Raw genomic sequence first — 21,464 nt, forward strand, 5'->3', positions numbered from 1 at the left:
TATAGTACCTATGTAGACTGTCAATTGCAATGGAAAAGATAGATTATAAATTTGCAATACAAGATGTCTAGAAGCACAACCTTCTCCCCAACAAAGTGAAGTAAGGGTGCCACCTTCTGGTAGAATAATGTACAGCGGATCCCGGAAGCGGATGGTGTGCTAGCGAGTGCTCACTTCCACGTATCATTTGCTGTCACTTAATCGCTTCACATGCCGTCATCGTTTTAGCCTCAGTAATAATAATATGGGACCACTGTTAAACGTTACGGTAAGCTCTGTCACATAAAAATGATAGAATAGAGCAAACGGGGGGAAGCCAGCACGAGCTGTTCATATTAGTGGCAGGTTAGCTCACAGGCTAGCCTTAGCTAAACAACAATAGCATGCAGGTACATCTGTTTGCTGATAATTATCTGCTTGTTTTGAGCGACTTAACTGTCGTAAGTTAGCGGTTTAATCATTGACGTAGGTAAGATTGAAGTTACGGTGCCATATCTACCTGGACCTGTTGTTGTTGTCAAAATGTTTTGGGTTTTTCCAAGTTAAGCAAGAATGACGATGCCGAGTTCCTGACTCATGAACACTCGTCTGTCTGTAATATTTTGGCCACTTTGTCTGTCCGCAGGCGCTGAGAAACAGAAAGAAAAGTGCTGCAAATCCCCCGAGACCTCAGCTTTGACCTCCAGTGGGAGCATTTCATGACAGCATGTTGGTGACAGCGTATCTTGCCATAGTTTTCCTGCTTGCCCTGTGCGTTGGCCTCGAGCTTACGGCACGCCGCGTCACCCCACCTCAGTCCACCCCTACAGCTGTAGCCAACCCAGCTTTCCGTGGCTTCCAGACAATATTCCTCAGGGCATACCTTCTGGCTTTGTGGGCAGACTGGCTCCAGGGTCCTTATCTCTACAAACTTTACCTCCACTACAGCTTCCTGGAATCCCAAATAGCCATTTTGTATGTATGTGGTCTGGCCTCTTGTGTTCTCTTTGCTCCTTTTGCAGGCTGGCTCCCTCAGGCTTTGGGCCGCAGGCAGACCTGTCTTCTGTTCTGCTTGTCATACTCTGCTTGCTGTCTCACCAAGCTTTCCAGAGACTACTTTGTTTTGATTGTGGGCCGCATCTTGGGGGGACTGTCCACATCCCTGCTAGCAACCACATTTGAAGCCTGGTACGTGCACCGACATGTTGATGTCCATGATTTTCCCAAGGAGTGGATCCCCAGCACCTTCACCAAAGCTGCTACCTGGAACCACGGACTCGCAGTGGGTGCAGGGCTGGTGGCTAACTTACTGGCTGAGTGGCTCCACCTTGGGCCAGTAGCCCCCTTTCTCCTGGCAGTCCCCTGTCTGGCTTGCTGTGGCTGGGTAGTCCTGACTGACTGGGGCAAAGAAGAGGCTCAAGGGGTTCCTGAAGTAGACAAACAGACTCTGCTCACTGGCACTCCAAATGGAGGTGTGACCCATTTGTCTGCAAAAGCACGGTTCTCGCGCAGCTGCCACGAGGGGCTGCACTGCCTACTGTCAGACAGGAGAGTCATGCTCTTGGGGGGAGTCCAGGCTCTGTTTGAAAGTGTCCTCTACATTTTTGTTTTTCTGTGGACCCCAGTACTGGACCCTCATGGGCCTCCTTTAGGAATAGTCTTCTCTTGCCTGATGGCTGCCAGCATGGTTGGGTCCTCGCTATACCGCCTAGCCACCTCAACCCAATACCGTCTACAGCCTGGGCACGTACTCTGCCTTGCTGTGCTGATGGCCTTCTTCTCTTTCTTTATGCTAACCTTTTCCACTGCCCCAGGACAACCTAGACCTCATGAATCCTTTCTGGCCTTCCTGCTCCTGGAGCTGGCCTGTGGTCTCTATTTCCCTGCCTTCAGCTTTCTTCAGGGCAGGGTGATCCCAGAGGAGAAGCGGGCCGGTGTGCTGGCCTGGTTCCGGTTGCCGCTGCACCTGCTGGCCTGCTTAGGGCTGCTGGCCCTCCACGGGGAGGTATCAGGAACAGGTGGAGGGGAGGGTGGTGGGGGCACCAGACACATGTTTGGAGGCTGTGCCGTCATGATGCTGGCAGCTCTGATGGCTGTGGTCAGTCTTTTCACCCTGGGTAGAAATGACACAGATCTGAGACTGGAGGGAAACAGAGCAGAATGGGAAATGTAACAAGTCGATCAGCCACATGTCCACTTTTGCTTGTCTGGTTTAAAATGTTTTATCTCAGTTTTGTCTAACTGAACCTAGAGACATCATATTCAACCAGACTACTTTTAGGTGCACATTTTGCCAAAAGCAGAGTTGAATGAAATTGTGGGGTGTTTTGGTAAAAATGTTTAACATTTTATGTCATGTTGATTCCTTATTGTTTATTGGTTACAGACTTTTGTTAATGTCTTTGGGAACATTTGTCAATGAAACTGTTGAAAACTTGGCTGATACTTTTTGTATCAGTCCACTAATTATTCCAGATGAAGTGTTTCTGTCTGTAGGGATTTCACCTGCCAGAATCCCAAGAAGATTTGGTGATGCTGAGCCTTCACCTAATGCTTAAAGACAAATCTGAAAAGATTTTACTTAAGAGACCTGAATGGATATTTGAAATTAGGTGATGGCTAGTAAGTAGACTAGCAAATGAATGTTAGTGTCTACTATATTTCTTTTATTTCTTCTGCAGTGCATTGGTTCCTGTATGTTGAGCAGGATCTGTTTTGTTTTTTTGGGGCGGGCGGGGTGTCCTTTAAACCAGGCAAGCAGCAGCAGCTTTACTTTGAATGTCTTTCCTGTGTCATCTGCAAAATGCTCTGTTTTGATGTTCTTTATATGGCTCTTTGTGTTACACTTTTAAATAAAAGTGTTTGTAATATGTTAAATTATATTGGGAGGGAGTTCTATTTTGTGGCATATGGTTGTTTTTATAACATTTATTCAACAGGAGTTTACAAATCATTATTACAAATTATATAACATGTCTATTTTGATGTTTTTGAGAAACCGCTTTGATTTGAGTTTTCTTCATTAAAAAATCTCAATTCAGATTCAGTCAGAATCGTTTTAGCTGTTAAAAATACTGATGGTGTGATTTGAATGTCATTGTCAGATGTTGACTAAAAGCATGTTTGACAGCATTCAGATGCAAGAAGAAGAAAGGAAAATCTTAACTGGTGTTGAAAATCTGAAAATGTCACTGTACCCTGCAAACCCCCGCTGTCCTGGTTCTGCTGCAGACCATATTTCCCGATTCGTCTGGACTTCTGTCCTCATAACGCATCATGCAGAGATCCGTACTCCCTATTTTCCCCGGTGCTGTGGTACAGTCCCAGCGTTTCTCTATGGTGCAACTTCATCTGGATGCTGCTAGAACATCCCTGGGTGGGTGAGGGAGGGGGGTGTCTGCTCGAGTCTGAGCGTTGTTTTTGGATTACATCACTGTATCGTCAGAGGTTGGGTATTCAGTCTAAAGAGGCGAGAAGACCACATCAGTCCCAGTCCTTTCTCACAGCTGTCAGTCTTAGTCTCGCCAGACTCCGAGAAATATCCCAATAAAGAAGACCCCACCGCGCTATTGTGTGTTTGGAATACGCACCGGGGCTACCTACTGCTGGACAACACACAGGCATCATGACGCAGGGCAAGGTATGAGCTTTAATGTCGTTATTCAGTTAGGACTTCATTGAGACGTCGAAATCAATATTTTTTTAATTTATTTACTGTGAATATTTTCCTAACAGTTAATGTGAGTGCCTACCCAATCCATTTAGTCCCATTATTATCAGGTGCGTAATGGCAATGCGGACCTGTAGATGAAACTGGCTTTCGTCATTTTCAGTAATCATAGAATTACTTGAATAACTAATTTTGCGCGATGCACCGTCACATTTTCTGCAGGACTCGAGCGCACGGGGTTTCTCATTAGTGAGAAGTTAATCTACTTAATTTATTTTTTTCTTTTCATATTCAAAGTATTTTTCACATTTTGTGTAAGTGATACTTTAGCAAATGCGTCACATCACCATGACAACCTTTATTTGTGTAGACCTGGCTGCATGGTTACATCCAGGCGGTTACATCAGTCATTGAGGATTCTGGATTATTATTGTTTTAAGCTTAACACTGTGCATCTTATTTCTTTAACATCGCCTGTCTGTTATGTTTTCCAGACTAACGATATAGATACGAATGATCCCCGTGGGTGTTTCTTATCTTTAAATATAGATCTTGACAGCTGAAGGCTTCATGCGCGTAAACCTGTCAATCAAAACCTTTTGTAATTCGTTATAATTACAGTTATTAAAACTAAAAATGGGTTAAAACTTGACGTACCCCACTGAAATTGTGACAAGGCAGCCTGACGTGTCCGGTGAAGTGTCAATTATTAAGAGCAGCTGCTATTTGAGCTGAGGGTTAGATCATCGGTACTATGAGCTGAGGTTTCATTTAAATTTAAAGCACCAAATTAAACTTTAATGGGAAAGTGAACATTTTACACTCATATAAGCTGTTGATAATAGCTGTTTACTATTTTTATAAACAATATTTATGTTTTTGTTATTATTATACATTTCTTTAGTCATTACTCCAAATCTTTGGCGCAGTTCATCCTGGTATAGTACAACACCTATCAAAAATCTACAAGTCCTCACTTTCATATCAATATGTATTTTGTTGACATTAAAAACTACAAATTAAAACCCCTTTACCCCAGTCATATGTGATTCCAGATATGGAACCATTTGCACTCAAGATTTAATATTAAATAAAGAGGCCAAACATAGGAGATAGTCAGAAAAAAAATGGTTTGCTATTCGTTGAAATAGAAGTGTTAAGTTGAAGATAACAAAGTGTTCATCTTGTATCCAACCAGCTGGCACTTGCAAACAAGACCACCAACGGCTCTTCCAGTGGAGAGGCCTTGGTGGCGCCTGCACCTCCGAGCTATGAGGAAGCTACTGCAGGTATGGCTGCTTTTTATCCCTCAAGTCATCTTAAAGAGTCTTCATCTTACATATACTCTTAAATATTTGCCATCTGTTGAATTCATGTGGTAGTGATGGGATTACATAAGCAAATATTGTGATGATCCCTTTAGGCGTCAGTGCTCCTTGCTACAACGATGTTGAGATGCTGACAGAATTCAACTGGGATGATCGCAACATCAGGAGGGTCTTCATCCGAAAGGTATGAAAAAGCTTAATTACCTAAAATGCTTACTGATGATAACACTGTGACTGTGAATGCAGCGCATCACTGATAATGTGTTGATCAAGTGCTTTTATATACTTTATAGGCCAGTACATAGAACAAATACTTTCTTTCTTTTTTAAGGTGTACAGCATCTTGATGATCCAGCTCTTGGTTACTCTCGCGATCGTGGCTCTGTTCACATTCTGGTGAGCGTCTGATGAAAGCAGATTTTTTTTCCAGTATCCTCTCATGTTGAATTGTATAAGCCTCGAATGGTAGCACACTTACCTGAGCCACTCTCTTACAGTGACCCTGTGAAGGACTACATTCAGACTAATCCTGGGTGGTACTGGGCCTCTTAGTAAGTAACACCATCCCTCAGAAGTGTACACTTATTTTGTGTTGGTGTCTCTTCTGTCTAAAGACATATCAAACAATATTCTTGTTGTTTTGCAGCGCTGTTTTCTTTGTCACTTATCTGACCTTGTCTTGCTGCTCTGCACCAAGGTGAGGCAGAAGTTATCAAAAAGGAAATGCACATCATATGGAAACAGTTCACATCACATCAAATATTGAAACACTGGTCTTTGTTTACCCCTACAGGAGACAGTTTCCATGGAACCTGATTCTGCTTGTCATCTTCGTAAGTATATCGCTGATGTGTGTTATCTTTTTAATAAATATGACCTTGCTTACACATGGATGGGATTCTCTGAACTTTTTTTTATAGCAGTAAGATATAACTCATTATTTTGTGCATTTAAAAGCTGACTTGCAAGTTAACTCTGGAAATCTAACAATAAATATATAGAGTTTTTTTTAAGGTGATGTTATTTGTTATGCTGTTATTTGCATATAATGCCTATATTTTCCGACTGACTGTCCTATGTTACAGACTCTCTCGCTCTCCTACATGACAGGGATGTTGTCCAGGTATATTTTGCATGCCTTCTTTAGATTGTCTTCTTAATGGATTTTATATTCAAATAATTATAGCCAGCAGTGTATTTTCTTTACAGCATGTCAGTTTAAAGTTAGCATACTTTATTTATTTTAGCAGAATAATCCGATCTGTGCCAGTGCTTTTTAGGCCACCTAAAAAAAAGTATCCTGAACCCCCCACCCTGTGGTAACAATTGCATAACATTTTACACGTTTGCTGTTTTAACAGCTTTTATAACACCAAGTCAGTGGTGATGTCTCTGGGCATTACAGCAGCAGTCTGTCTCCTGGTCACAGTCTTTAGCTTTCAAACCAAGGTGAGAAAACCGAAATGCTCTTCTTTCTGTGCACTTGTGAATCTAACTTCCCTGAATCACCTTTTCCTACATGTTGACTTACATATGTCTGGTTTGATGTGCTTTCTTCTTTGCAGTTTGATGTGACCTCATACCAAGGTGTGCTTTTTGTCTTCTGCATGGTGATGTTCATCTCTGGCTTGGTGCTGGCCCTTGTCCTCCCTTTCCAATATGTAAGTGTGATCAAACTAATCCAATAATCGCATAATTTTTCTGTCAGGTAAACACGAGTTAGCTGATTGTACCAGAACAGCCGGGATTTAAGACACCAGACACAAATTTGGACACAACTTCTCATTTAAGGTTTTTTCAGTTGTTATTATTTTCTGTCATGTAGAACAGTAGTCTACTGAAGAGATTACAAACATGTGGAATTCGGTGGTTAATAAAGAAAAAATAGTTTCACATTTTTGATTCTTTAAAGCACCTTTTGCTTTGACAGGAGTTATGACACTGTTAACATTTCCTCACCCTTCTGCATGAGGTAGATACCTGCTATTTTCAGCAGTATAGCTAACTCTCAGACATCCTTTGACTCTAGTAAAAAATCTTCTCGACGTATTTTTAGACTACCTAACCATTGTGTCTTAAAAAACAATAAATAACTACACATTTCTTTTTATTTGTTTTAGCAGTTTAATACAGTAGTCAAATAGGGCTGGTTGTTGTTTTGCTTTTGCTTAAATCTACAGTATTTAAAATAGTAAAAATGAATAAAGTCCCTCAAATGAGTACATGTTTTCAAACTAATACAGACTCAACTCCAAATTGAGAACATATAATAAAATATAATGGTATTTCAGCTGATTGCTTATTGTAAATTAGTAAGTGGAATCACAACTAATAAATGAATATGTGTCATTCAGGTACCCTGGGTGGATGGTGTCTATGCTGTGTTGGGGGCTATACTGTTTACCATGGTGAGCATATAAAGAGATGAGCTATTACTAATAGGCCCAGTCACATTTAATAGAACACGTGCAGTAGGTGCCTACAAACAATATAAAAGTTGAGTTATTTGTTTTTGCTTTTTTTAAAATTATTATTAATATGTGTTGCAGTTTTTGGCATTTGATACCCAACTCCTTATGGGGAACAAGCGGTACACCATGAGTCCAGAAGAATACGTCTTCGCCACTCTCAACATCTACCTGGATATCGTCTACATCTTCTCCTTTTTCCTCCAGATCTTTGGAACAAAGCGAGAGTAAACCTGTCGACAAGAGCTGCACCAATTACAGAAATGTAGTCAAACATAAAAAGAGTCTTTTAAGCTGTTGTTGATAGTGGTGATGAGGCTCCCAGTTAACAGCTTTATTTATTTATTTTGCCTTATACAGATGAGGTTGTCAATACTTTGTACAAGTAAACACCAATTTCTGGGGTATGTGAGTATTCACACATAAAATGTCTATAACCTTTCCATCGTCTCTAGCATGTTTGTGAAGCCATGAGCCAAACTGTGGCCTATCACCCAGAAACACTCAGTAATCAGTGATCATCTTCATTTCATGTAGCGTTATCAGACTGTGAGTGTTCATATAAAACTATATGGGTCTCTTATTGTCATGCTTGCATAGGTATAATAAATTTCCTGCAAATAATAGATGTTGATAGTCATTAGGAGATACATTATGGATGACTCTAAAAAAAATCTAACTATGCCAAATTCAGTCATTATATCATGGCACTGTTGCTGTGGGTTTTCATGTGGATGACTGGAAGCACAAATGAAACTTTAAAAAGGCTTAAAAGACTTGAATAATTTGCCTGTTTTCAGTCGTATCTATTCTTGTCTTACTACTGTGAATTACAAGAAACCCCACTGTGTCTAACAGTTTGAGGGTAGGAAACACGTTCTCTGGAGTTTGAATGACAATCTAAAAAAAAGATTTATTCAACGTGGGATTTTGGTGTTGATTTCTGCCTTGACTTGTTGATTTATGTTAATGTTATACACTGTTTGGTCAGTAAGATATTACACTATATTCACCTTGTTGTGGTGTTTATGGTATGTCATTGCATTTGAATCTGAACTCTTTTAAATCATGTTTTTTCATGAATAGTACTTAGTTTGAGGAAGCCTTCATTTTCAGCATTATAGTTTTTTGGGGGGGTCTGTATGTACACTTCTGTAGTTGGTTTGAAGTGGTGAGAAATGGTAAAATATAAACATAACAGTGCCATATGTGCATGGATTGACTTTTATTTTTCACAAGGCCTGTACTTAGAGAGGGATTTGAACGCTATATTTCATAAGATTTGAAGTTTATTTTTTTAAGACAGAAAGATGTATTTTAGAAAGTGTATGAGATAAAATGTGTAGCGAGCTAGATGCTTAAAATAAATATATGTCTTCTAAAGTGGCCTTGGATAACCTTTATTTGATTCCATTGATGCAGTTTCACGTTTTATCAGGGCCCTGCATTTCACGCTAGATGTTAATGTTATATCGGGTGAATGTGTATGACTGTCATCATGGTTCTCTCTGATTAAATAAATTGTGCTAAAAGTATCTTGTTGTTTCATCTGTATCAGTAAAGTCTTTGACTGAACAATGGGATTCTTGGGTTTGGTAGTTTGGGGCATCCCCTATACTGGGAATGGGTTAAGTAGCAAATGCTAAAAGACGTTATACATTGATTTACCAATATATTAGGTACACCTGTTCAATTCCTTGTTAATGTATATATCCAATCATTTAAGCACATGACAGCAACATTGTGCACTTAAGCATGTATAGATCGCCAAGATGACCTGCTGAAGTTGTAAATGACCATCATAATGAAGAAAGAAAGGTAATTTAGGCATTTCAGAAACTACTGATCTACTGGGATTTTCCTACACAACCATCTCTAGGGTTTACCCAGGATGGTCCAGAAAAGTGAAAATATCCAGTGACCAGTATGGTAGTATGGGAGATTGAATCTACTGTGTCATCCTATCATGTCAAAATAGGCCAAATTGTCTGAGGAATGGTTCCAGCACTTTGTTGAAAAATGAAGTCAGTTCTGAAAGCCAAAGGGGGTTCAACTGCATACTAGCAAAGTGTCCAGTGAGTGTATGGGTTCATAAAGACTCATATTTATCATTTTTATTGTACAAGCACAAGGTCATCCAGAAATAGACAATCCACTTTTACAGTTCACTTGTGATTTGCTGCAGAAACACATACATTTTAAGGAAACATCCTTACTGGTGTATCTCTCATGGAACAAATTGGTTTATTGTGTGTTGCAGAACTTTCAAAAATAGCATCTGGCAACACTTTAATTTAAGATTAAAAAAAAGAAAGAAAAAATTCAAATTCAAATTCAAATTTTATTTGTCACGTACACAGTCATACACAGTACGATATGTAGTGAAATGCTTGGACAACTGCTCGTGACCTAAAGAGAACAAAAAAGGAAAAGGCTATGAATAAGATAGGAAATAAATATGAAAAATTAAAAAGGGTAAATTTAACTAGGAAGGAATAAAATATAAATTAAGGTTAAAAATGAAATAACTGTACAACACAAATTAGAATGAAGGGTAAATTTAACTGGGAAGAATAAGATAAAGATAAATATATAAATTAAAGTTGAAAATAAAATAACTGTACAACAAAATACACAATACACAATATAGAACTATATAAGAATGTATGAAGAAATCTAAATCTAAATAAATATATACACAATAACAGCAGCTGTACAAGTATTAACCGGAAATGAAGAATATAGTGACCAGTGTTGTGCAAAACCAAAGTCCAGAAAGTCCAGTGTGTGTGTAAGAACCATATGTGTGGGTCAGTACTGTGAAACGTGTGAAATTATGGCATTTCATCCACTTGGGATAAGAACAGTTCCGTAAGTGCATTTCCCCCCTATAAGAATAGAACAGAATAGCCCTTTATTATCTTTGTACATGTACAAGGAAATTATGGATAACGAAATAACTCTCATTCACCATTGTCCTTGACCTCATTGCTTTTTCCATCGAGGTCAAAGGCAATTGATCAGTAAAAGAAATACACAGGATTTAGTGCGCTTTGATTGTATCCACAAGTCGAGTCCTACGGCTGTGACGTAGGACTAAACGTCAAAGACCCTCCGTTAAACCAGAGCCCTAAGGCGTCCCACCATTCTGCAATCGACCAGTTAGCCTTAGGTACACTGGAATTTACAACCTCCAATCACCCAATCACAATGTACGATGGTCAGACGCTCGGTTCAGCCATGTTGTGGTTTTGAATGAGGAAGAAGCGGGAGATGTTATTCTTCAACGAGTTTATTTACAATTTATTGTCACGTTAAGGATATATAAATGAGTTAGGGTGTAACCCAACATGATTTTCGTTTTCCTGAACGCGTCGGTTGCGACTTATCGCATTCCCGTCGTAATTTAAACATACTTTCATAAATTAGCCGTGTAGCTAACAACGTTAGCTAGCAGGGTAGTTAGCCTAGTTTGCTAGTTAGGTAGCTAGCTAGCTAATTGTAAGCTAAATATCAGGCGGTTTTGCGAGTGTTCGTGTGGTGATAAAATGGCATTTGTTAGGAGTGTTGGTGTTTGAAGCAGTCTCGGCTAACTTTGCCCGGTCGAAAAAAAGCACATTAGCTTAATTGGGTTTGACTACATTGACACTAAGGCTGACTGAAATCAGTGACAGCGATTTGTCTTGAAACTAGCGCCGTAATTTCCAAAACTTTTGAGCCATGTTGAATAAAATCTGCGAATGGATAGAAACGAGCGTTGCCAGTCTTCGCAATGGTGTACCAGCTGCCGAACACCCACATGCTCAACGCACACCAAGAGATGGTCAGATGAGGAGGAAAAGACCCTTTGAATGGTACGAGCAGATATATCTGAACTCCCTTGGTAATCAATGCCAAGAAGCTTAAACCCAGACAGAACTATGAGTGCAGTGTTTGTGTGACCGCAGTGTTTTAGCTCGCTGTCCATTTAGCCGTTATCTTAAGTTTGACAAAAACGAGGTAGCGTGTTGTTAACAGGATACCGTCTGTTTTTCTTTAAGTTTGGAAGATGGCCATAACATCGACCAAGATGGTTTGGTGATAAAGAAATCACGAATGGGTAAGTAGAAACTCACTTTGTTATGTGTGTTGTGAATGTAATTGTGGAGAGTATAGGCACACATTGTTTTCTGTGTGTTTGAAATTTCTACAGGGGATCTTATCGACTCAGTCAAGAATGCAGCTGAAGGGGTTAAGAATCACAGCTCCAATGTGGCTGCATGGATGAAGAACAATGTAAATCCTGCCTTGAGGAATATGCTGACTACCTCCCCTGGTTTGCCACCTGGAGAACCTCATCCGCGCCCCTCAACATCATCAGCAATTTGGACAGGGAGGCTGGTATGGTGCAGATTTATGGGTGTCCCTGTAAAGACTGTTGGCACACGTGAATCTTATTTAACTTGTATGTGTTCGGATTTAGATCCTTGACAGGAATTCTCAGAATGAGACATTTGCTGCTCCCTCAACAACTTTGGAGTGGAAAACGTCAAAATCTGGTAAGCTTAACATTTTAAACTTTTCAAAAGTTGTTGTATTAACAAAACTGAGCTGAACAGAGATGGGCATATGCAGCATTTCCAGAATTCCACCCTCTGGGAATGCCTGTCCACTCCAAGTAACTATGATTAAAACTAAAAGGTTTTAAAACATTCACTGGGTTTTGGATGTTGTGGCACCAGTTGAATTACAGTGTTTTCCAGGACAGTGCTGTTGTAAGAGCTTTCAGCTTCCAAGTATGTCTTTTAAATTGTCTGACAACCTTTATATTTTGTTGTTTGTAATACCTTCTTACTCTACAGTCTTTAATTGGAAATATTTTAGCAAATGTACTGTATCAGACTGTATGGGCTTTGTGATTTTCATACCCCAGTTCTGCTCTTGTACTACTTAATTGCATAAACACTAATTTGTCATCAATCTCAGGTACGTTAGGTCCAGAGTAGTTGGACGGTGACACAGTGACATTAGTTTCAGCAGCATTGCGAATAATTTTTTGATAGCAACAATACAACAGGCCTTGTTACATAATAAAATATAGAAGTATTAGAATGTATTGCAGTATTAAGGGCTGATTTAGGCTTCGATGGTGATGAATAGGGCAGTCACAATAATTGCGGGCTACATTGACCCGACATGTAGTTGGGTTTCTTGGAAGATGCACATCAGGTTACTTAATAGGTTATGGAGTAGATTTTGCACTGAAGCATATATCAGGTGTAAGTCATGATATGCGATCTGCATTTAAGGTTTCAAAACCTGTCTGGGCTGTAACTCTTACTGTACTTTCTCCCTGTATTCCAGAGTGGTTGCGTAATGAGAAGTCAAATACGGGATCAAAAGTTTGTAGGCGACAAGTGTGCATGAGTCCTGTGCATCGTGAGGTGCCAAAAACAAACGGGCATTCGGTTAATTTGCCACCCTCCATCACCCCTAAATGGCAGCCTTCTCCAAGGCTGGGCAGGCCTTTAAGTCTCCGAGCACATGGAACTCAAAGGTATTCTTGTATTCCTTACATCTTTTGTGTGTCTGACAGAAAATTCTTTTTCAGCAGTTGCTGCTTGTTAAATTATTTATTATTGTGACATGTAAGCAATATTCAATCATTGTTATAATTTTTTTTGTAAATCCAAAATTTTGTCTGCAGTTCGTTTAGTGGAGTAGGTGCAACAAGCAGCTCTTGCACCAGCATGTATGAGAAGACCTTTCCCATCAAAGTGGTGCAGAGCCCAACACACAGTACCTCATCAGGCTGCTTACCCAAGACCAGGCCCCGCTGCACAGCACAGGAGGTTATTTATGAAAGCAGTAATGAACTGTGTGTATCCTTCATATCCATTTGTTGCATGTCTGTGTGTTCATACTGGGGTTTTTCTTTGTTTAACAGTCTGTTCGAGAGGAGGAGAAGGAGGTCTACAGGCAGCTTCTTACTATGGTCTCTGGTGGTCAGTCGTCTTATCTTCACAATGGCAGCTCGCACACTATTGTGAGGTCTCACAGAGATTTGTACGTATTGAATCAATGCCATGTTCCTGTTACAAAAAATGTGTAATGAGATATAATTTTGTTTTTTTTGGGGGGGGGGGGGGGCGTGAGAGAAGCATGAAAGGTAGTTTTCATATCTTCTTATTTTGCGTAGCATGGAATGACATGGCTTTCATGTGCATTGAGCCAGAGACTTCAAAGGGGATCTTCTTTTTTTCCTGGTGTGCACATTATCATGTAGCTATGGTATGTGGGGATCAGAACAGCCTACCCCACTTTATCCTGTTGTTGTAATCATGTTGTTTCCAGACCAGTCACTTATTGTACCATTCTACTTGTCATTGTCCCATTAGCACCAGCTTCCTGACCACCAGCCGCAGACTGCTGCAGTTCTCTTCTCCAACTGGGTCAGCAGCAGGAGGAACTTCAGAGGGGCCCAGCAGTCCCGCCAGCCCCAGGGGAGTCTCTAGCCAGTGCTCCAGCAACCTTCCCAGTCCACTGGGGGGCCCCAGCAAGCCAGAGATCCAGACATGGTCCCTGGACAGGGACCTCAGTTCCAGCAGAGGAGCTACTCTCATATCAACTCCTTCTCCATCAGCTCTGCAGGATAACTCTTCTCAGGACACACAGTCATCAGGTAATCATACTGAGTACTTGATGGAAATGGGGAGAGCGTGGAACATATTATTGTAAGTGAATTAAACGTTACTTGGTGGTTGTTCATGGGTCTTATTCTTGCCTTTTCTTACAGCTCATGATGGCGACTCTGTAATTATTGTAGATGAGCAAAAAAGTAAAAAACAAGACAGCTCGAGGTTAGTATTTCTTTTGGTCAGGCTTGCTATTTGAAGTGTAACTTGGTTAAACATAATACAAACAGAGGCATATATAGCCAAACATTTCAAGTGGTTTTCTTATTTTGTTTATAAATGTGTATGTGTATTAAGTGTTTAGGTAGATTTCAGCACAACCAAGGTTTATACATATCTCATCACGATACATTTCTGTCTTAACAGTGTGCCATGTTTCCAAGCTGAGTTATGGATCAAAGAATTGTAAGTGTATTAAATTATTTAATTTACACGACATTTGAATAGTGCAAAAAGGACTTTTTTCCTTTTTTAAATTCTTCCTGTAGGACAAGTATGTATGACTCCCGGGCGAGGGAAAGACGGAGACAGATAGAAGAGCAAGAAGCTCTGGCTGCTCAGTTGCTGCAGCAGGTGAGTGGTCAACTCACAAAACCTTATTGGGTTAAGATTTGGCATGTTCATTATTTTCCCTTTTGCGTTAATTTGCTTTGTAATTTCTGGTTCTCAGCGCCTGTCTGACGAGGAGCAGCGTAGCCCAGATGTCGAAGTCTTTGTTCGAGTTCCTTTGGAGAAAGAGCTTCCTTTGAGTCCTATCATAAAAGAAGAGACGTCTTTGGAAGAGAAACCAGAATTCCCTGAACTTACAGAGGTATGGAAATTGTACCCTAATGTACTTGCATAGCTCATTATATATTTATTGAAATGAGTGACCACAACAGACTGTCGCAGGGAAGTATGTTTTCTAACTACTATTTATCTTTTAAAAAGTAAAACTGCAACTACATTTTGATGATAGATGTGCAGAGATTTCTTCTACAATCTTTTGAAAATTAAGTGCTCTCTGTTGGTTTTGTTAAGGTTCCTCATTTAATCTCATTTATCAGTAATATTCTGATTAAGAACATGAAGGGACTTTTACTTTTAATTACTGTCCTTGCATATTGTCAGACTAATATAAAATATATATAAAAATGTAAGTACTGTTTCATGGTTTTATACATGTATACTGTCTCATTCTTCCTCTTAAGGAAATGGAGGCTGAAGTGAACAGGGTGCTGCGAGGGGGCAATCCTCATGAAGTGTTAAGTGAAGGTTTTGGTCTCAGCCTTACACGTAAAGACCTGCAAACCCTGAGCAACCTCAACTGGCTCAATGATGAGGTGCGTAAATGTTGTATTAGAAATGAAGGGGGGAAAAATAGAGATCTTATTGACACAATTAAGAAACACAGCTCCAATGTGGCTACATGGATGAAGAACAGTGTAGGTCCTGCCTTGATGAATATACCGCCTACCTCCCCAGGTTTGCCAGGGGGAGAACCTCAGAAGATGTAGAGAAAAAGAAATTATCGGTTTCTCTACATCTTCTATTTAAAACAAAAAACAGTACACGATTAGATTTATGATCCACAACTAAACGAGTGCACATGTCCACTTGATCTAAACTGTCTCTCTTTAATTTCCCAGGTGATCAACTTCTACATGAACCTGCTGGTTGAGCGCAGCAAGGATTCCAACATGCCAACAGTCAATACGTTCAATACTTTTTTCTATCCCAAGCTGCGCAGCAGTGGCTATTCTGCTGTCCGCCGCTGGACCAAAAAGATGGACATCTTTTCTAAAGACATCTTGTTGGTTCCTGTCCACTTGGGGGTGCACTGGTGCCTTTCTGTAAGTCCCAATGGCTGTTGTAGAAAGTAATCTAAAGGTTTAAGGGCGAGCATAAACAGGCCTGCTTTGTCAGTGTTATATGATGATTATAAGCTTTGACAGCACAGGCAACCATGTTTAAAAATGGCTGTAGTTCCTCAATGGTGTTTTGGTTTTTCTGAATTATCTAAAGCTAAAAGTCTTCACTTTGAGCCAACGTTTTACAAATAAATACACCTTGATTATTGGACCTAACTGTGTAATAATACACAGTATAAAAATGTACATAGGCTCTTAGTCTCAAATGTGAAGCCAATATGGAAGATGCACCTTTTCAGAAAAGACATTTGGTCCAGATTTTTGCCTGATTGTTTGAAAGTTGTTGGGCATAATGGATGTGATGTGATGTTGTGAGGGGAAAAGTCTTTATTACCTGAGTGGTTGGTGAGTGAATTCTGGAAGCTGCGAGAGACGCTAAATGAGTGGTGGTCACAAGATGGCCAAGCCAACTAAAGCACTTTAAAATAGTAACCACTGACCAAAGTGCTAGACATAGCAACAAAATTAGAAATTAAATATATTGAAAAAATGAATACAATTAAAATGACAACAGAAGAGGTGGGGTCTTAAAAGCAGATCTAGAAATTGGGAAGAGGCTTGTCTAATGTGAAACAGCAACAAATTCCACAATTTGGGAGCCACTATGGCAAAAGCCCTATCCCATCTGAGCTCACGTCTATTCAGGCAAATCCCCAGTAGAAGTCTAGGGGAACACAACTCTTGGCCCTGCCCTCAATAAATAAAGTATAGTATAATTTAATATAGTATTTTTGCATACAATTCCTTTGAAAACCAAAAACCAATAGTAGATTTATGCTGTCTTTAGTCAGTAATTTATGCACAGCAACAGAAATGCATCTTCTGTTAGTATCTTAGCGTTTTTGTACATTGAAATTACAAGTGCCTCTCAAATCATGTTTGAATCACACATCGGGGAAAAAACCATTTTGGAAGCACTCATGGAGACTTTGATTTTGCTTTCAGCTTTATTTCCATTATTTTACGATAAAGTAAATAATGAAACTTCATAATGTTGGACTTAAACTGGAAACAGTAGGATCAGTGTGATTACAATAACCATTGCATTCTTAATAATACTGTTCTGTCGTGTAATAAAATTATTGAATTTATTGTTGTTTTAAGGGTCAGTTAAAATGTGGATATAAATATTTTGGGATTTTATTTAGCATTTTGTTTTTTTCAGGTGGTGGATTTCCGCAAGAAGTCCATCATGTACTTTGATTCTATGGGAGGAAACAACGATAAAGCATGTGAAATATTGTTGTAAGTTTCTGTAGCAGATGTGCAATATTTGTTTAAATGGGTTCTGTGTTTTGAGAGGTAAATATAACTCACTGAGTTTTGCACTTTTGCACTTCAATTTTGTTTTCCAGTGAATACCTGCAACAGGAAAGTAAGGACAAAAAAGGCAAAGAACTGGATACCTCAGGCTGGATTCTGCACAGCAAAACACGCAATGTAAGTTCTACAGACAAGGTTGTTGTGACAAGTGTTCAAATCACATGGTTTCAGGAATTTTAGATGGGATTTCATTATCTGCCTCACAGTATCGTTTTATTTATTTGGCATTTTACTTGTTTCTCTTTTCTATCAGACACTGTTCTACAGTTGAATCTGATAGCTGTAGATCTATAAAGTTCTTTTGGTTTTTTTGTAAAGCCCTCACTAGGTTTCTGGTAACAAATGGTTTCAAAATGGTGACAAACGTTAGTAGTCCAGTCTGAGATTTTAAGTATACAATGTTCTGCTGCTTTTGTAAGCCTCCACAAGATACGAAAGCCATGTTATTGGAGCGTGGATGATTTGAAATGTTTAAAGATCCAGTTTCTTATGTTTGTGACTTTTGTTTTCTGAATTTTCAAATTAGTTTCTCAGCAGCTTTTACTGTCAAGACATTTTATAGATAATTTGTCAAAGTGTCAGATGTCATTTTGCACTGTAGGTTAATCAAGGTTTGATTTGCACGTGCAAACTTGTCTTCTTTCTTTTCCTGTTCTTAGGAGATCCCTCAGCAAATGAATGGTAGCGACTGTGGAATGTTCACATGCAAATATGCAGATTACATTACCAAAGACAAACCAATCACTTTCACGCAGGTAACTTCAAACAGCATCAGTGAGAGTATCTTTTCAGTAAGCAGTCATAATGAAGGCTTAAAAATGTCTTTGCTCTTTTGTTTTTGACAGAAACATATGCCATATTTCAGAAAAAGGATCGTTTGGGAGATTGTAAACCACAAGCTGTTGTGATGTGAGGATGACAATTGTGAAGTTGTACAGTTGCCTCACATCTTGATGATGGTTGAGTTTTACTCCCCAGGAAAGGACTCGCAGATGGGAGACTTGAATTCTGGGAACAACTTTCACACCAGCTCGTCTGATCAGGAACCAGCTCAGCGATTTCCATCCTCGGCTAAAAGTAGCTGAAAGGATGTTGCTGGAGCAACAAATCACTGCCTCCAACTTCTTCTACAGTTTTTTTTTGTGTGTGTGTCAGACAGCAGCTCAAACGCTTTGATTTGTACGGTCCAGTCAGAACTGTTTTTGAAATTACACTTGTGCAAATCATACTCTGAGGTGGAATGTTCATTACATGTTTTTGTGCCACAATCAGTTGTCATTGAGCACTCATTGATTAACATGTATTGTGTTATCAGTAAAAGTAAAAAAAAAAAAAAGTGTTTTAAAAGCAGATTACATTCCCAAATGTCAAAGTCTCTATTTCCCCCCCCTGATCTTCACACATGAGAACTCCACACAATGGTGGCACAATCTGGTGGCACACATGAGATTACACACATCGTGTTGATATTAAAAGTGCTTAGTTTGTTTCAGGCAGGCCTACCTGGGTAAAGCATGTAGGATATTTGACACCTATTGGTTTGCTACACATTCTCCAGTTACCTGCTTACACTGGTTTTCTGTCAGGGATCTGGAGCTTAAAGACATTTGGATGTCTGACTTGGACTTTTGTGTTACTGCATACAGCTTTGCTGTAATGTCTACAAAGTTCAGAGTTGCAGCTTATGTGTGGATTTTACTTTAGTCTGTGTTTGGACGAGAATTTTGATGTTATAAGGTGAAGTTAATATTAAAATAGGTAATTACCTCATTGTTGCAGGTAAATTGATACAATGCCACTCAGTTCTTTATGACACTTCAGTAAAGCTGAGAAATTAATGTGACATAACCTCAGAGTATGATTTAGAGTGAAAAAAACATTGTTTCTCTTTGGTGCTGGTTTGCAGGTGTAACCAAACAATTACACCGTAAGAGTACGGTAAAAGTTCTGTCATTTGTTTATCCAGTTTTCTTGATTGTGTAAAATAAGGTTAAAAGTCTATTTTATGTATTTCGGTGTTCTTTTGTTCAACAACCTTTTGGTATATTCAGTATATTTTGAACTTTGTATATACTTAAAACATATACAGCAAACAATGTAAAATACTTTTTTTAAGAATGTATTTCCTATCTATTTTATCTAGACTCGAGTCTGTTTTAGAAATAAATTCTCATGTATTGTGGCTTTTTTCTCCAAATACTTTCACATAAACTCAAACTAATTTGTGGTTTCAAAGACACGAGGTAAAGCATGAACTTGTCTTTGGTGTTGAGCCGCCACAGATTTCTTTATATTTTACTTCTAAGGAGAGGGATGTTTTCAAAGTGCTCTTGAGCAGTAGTTCTATCATTCTGAAGGTCTTTCAAAGTTTTTTTGGTGGGGGGGCATTGGCTCCTCTGACCATTTCAAAGGAATGTTTAAGCCACTTACATTGACTGAATAATTCAAGCATAAAAAAGCCTCTCAGCCCAAAGTATGACCCATTGGCATGTCTGCATGTAACATCAAAGAACCCATTTTAAACTGCTACCAGCAGCCTGTTGCTAAAATACATCATTTGTTCACATTTCTTTAGCTGAATCTTGAAAACTTAAACATAAGTTAAAAAAAAAAAAAAAAAAGCAAAGTTATTTATACCTGCCAAAGTGCGATTAGATGAAAACATGGCATATCTCATAATGTCGTCTTGATGCACGCTCAGTCGTCCAGGTAAGTAAATCCCAAAGCATCGTTTCTGGATGTAGCATTTTCAGTGGGAGAAACATTTCATCATTCATCCAGGTGACTTCTTCAGTCTAAGCTGACTGCAGGCTTCCCCAGCCATAAACAGTACTTTTGCACAATGACAAACTAGCCTACTGAATGAACAATGGGCTGTGAGGTCAGTTCCTTGATCATTAATATGCAAATTTCCATGACCACTGATCAACAAACGCTAATAACAGGCCATTGACAACTGATCGAAGATCAGTGGTTGTTGGTTGGGTTTCAGCCACATGGCATTTAAGATGCCTGGATTATGTGTAGGTTTTTCCTCAGCATGCCGTAAAGTTTTGTCATGGTCAGCACATCCCATGTTGTCTTCAACCTGCTAAAGGGACTTTAGGTAACAAACAAACAAAAGCACTGTCACAGTGAAAAAAAAAAATTTTTATTTAAAAAAAAAATAATAATAATAATGGCAAGTTCAAAAATCAAACCAGGACGAAAGTTTAAAAACTGAAGGGATTTCTTCTCTATGAAGGAAAAAAAAACAAAAAGCCCTGCATCATGGCACAAACACTTACGGAGAGGTTGATGCGCACAATAAACAGACAAATTCATGGACATGGTTACAAAACTGACCCCATTTTTGACTTGATATATTAAATGACCTTCAGATGAAATAATTTAAAAATTAGCAGCAATAAGCCACAATTCATTTCTTTGTCTTCAATATATTTGGATTAAAATCGTGGAATGGTAAACACACAACAGTGAATCAGCATTTAAACATTTCTTTGCTTCATAGATCTAGTATCTCAAGGAGTTTAAAAAAAGAAAAACTTCAACAGTTTGCAGTGCATGAAAACAATTCCAGTCAGAGATAAAGCCCAACACAGCTGAGTAGCACTTCACACTCCCTTCCAGTGAAATCTAAGGCATTTCTGTGAGGTTTATTTGTCACCTGGAAATAAAAGGTTTTGTAGTTAAAGAGGAAAACAAGTAACAGCTAAGAAAGAACGAGATGGGATGCTATTTATCCAAACCGTAAAAGTGGAAAATGAGCGGAATGATGAAAACAATGCTATGGTGCCTGTGTTTAAACTAAACTAAACAAAAAGTGGCAATGTGCCTTCAAAACATATGGAGAGAGAAAAAAAAAAATCTGCCATATTTATTTATTTTAGGAGTTCTTACTTTTCCTACAGTCATATTAAAACAACCGCGTTTTGGTATGAAAAAGTTCCCTTTTGATGTTGCAATTCTGCTTGCAATTAATGAACCATAGACAAATGTGTCACAAAAACCAAAACAAATTATTTAAAATGAAAAGAGAAAAGCCACGTCAGCCAGAATATAAAGTCACTGTGAGGTGATCCACTGTCGCAACACGAGGTGTCTCTTGGATA

At 39.1% G+C, this 21,464-nt stretch overlaps 3 protein-coding genes across 3 annotated transcripts; all 3 read left to right on the plus strand.

Annotated features, from left to right (window-relative positions):
- The first annotated feature begins 113 nt into the window (after window positions 1–113).
- Window positions 114–2,861, plus strand: slc61a1 (solute carrier family 61 member 1). The gene is made up of 2 exons (XM_004558791.3): window positions 114–268; window positions 626–2,861. The coding sequence occupies exon 2, from the start codon at window positions 707–709 to the stop codon at window positions 2,150–2,152; it is 1,446 nt and encodes a 481-aa protein (XP_004558848.2). The 5' UTR covers window positions 114–268; window positions 626–706; the 3' UTR covers window positions 2,153–2,861.
- A 282-nt stretch (window positions 2,862–3,143) lies between these two features.
- Window positions 3,144–8,980, plus strand: LOC101468314 (protein lifeguard 2). Its single transcript, XM_004558792.5, has 12 exons — window positions 3,144–3,619; window positions 4,848–4,938; window positions 5,073–5,161; window positions 5,309–5,373; window positions 5,475–5,528; window positions 5,624–5,674; window positions 5,771–5,810; window positions 6,063–6,100; window positions 6,339–6,426; window positions 6,543–6,638; window positions 7,332–7,385; window positions 7,527–8,980. The coding sequence occupies exons 1-12, from the start codon at window positions 3,605–3,607 to the stop codon at window positions 7,674–7,676; spliced, it is 831 nt and encodes a 276-aa protein (XP_004558849.1). The 5' UTR covers window positions 3,144–3,604; the 3' UTR covers window positions 7,677–8,980.
- Window positions 8,981–10,627: 1,647 nt separating this feature from the next.
- On the plus strand, window positions 10,628–19,534 carry senp1 (SUMO specific peptidase 1). The gene is made up of 18 exons (XM_004558790.3): window positions 10,628–11,299; window positions 11,486–11,544; window positions 11,638–11,825; window positions 11,908–11,983; window positions 12,789–12,981; window positions 13,132–13,276; window positions 13,372–13,490; window positions 13,823–14,106; window positions 14,221–14,284; window positions 14,486–14,524; window positions 14,608–14,692; window positions 14,790–14,930; window positions 15,310–15,441; window positions 15,748–15,951; window positions 17,195–17,274; window positions 17,385–17,469; window positions 18,012–18,107; window positions 18,198–19,534. The coding sequence occupies exons 1-18, from the start codon at window positions 11,166–11,168 to the stop codon at window positions 18,258–18,260; spliced, it is 2,187 nt and encodes a 728-aa protein (XP_004558847.1). The 5' UTR covers window positions 10,628–11,165; the 3' UTR covers window positions 18,261–19,534.
- Window positions 19,535–21,464: the final 1,930 nt, after the last annotated feature.

The sequence above is a fragment of the Maylandia zebra genome, linkage group LG20 (genome assembly GCF_041146795.1).
Source record: "Maylandia zebra isolate NMK-2024a linkage group LG20, Mzebra_GT3a, whole genome shotgun sequence".
NCBI classification, from domain to species: Eukaryota; Metazoa; Chordata; class Actinopteri; order Cichliformes; family Cichlidae; genus Maylandia; species Maylandia zebra.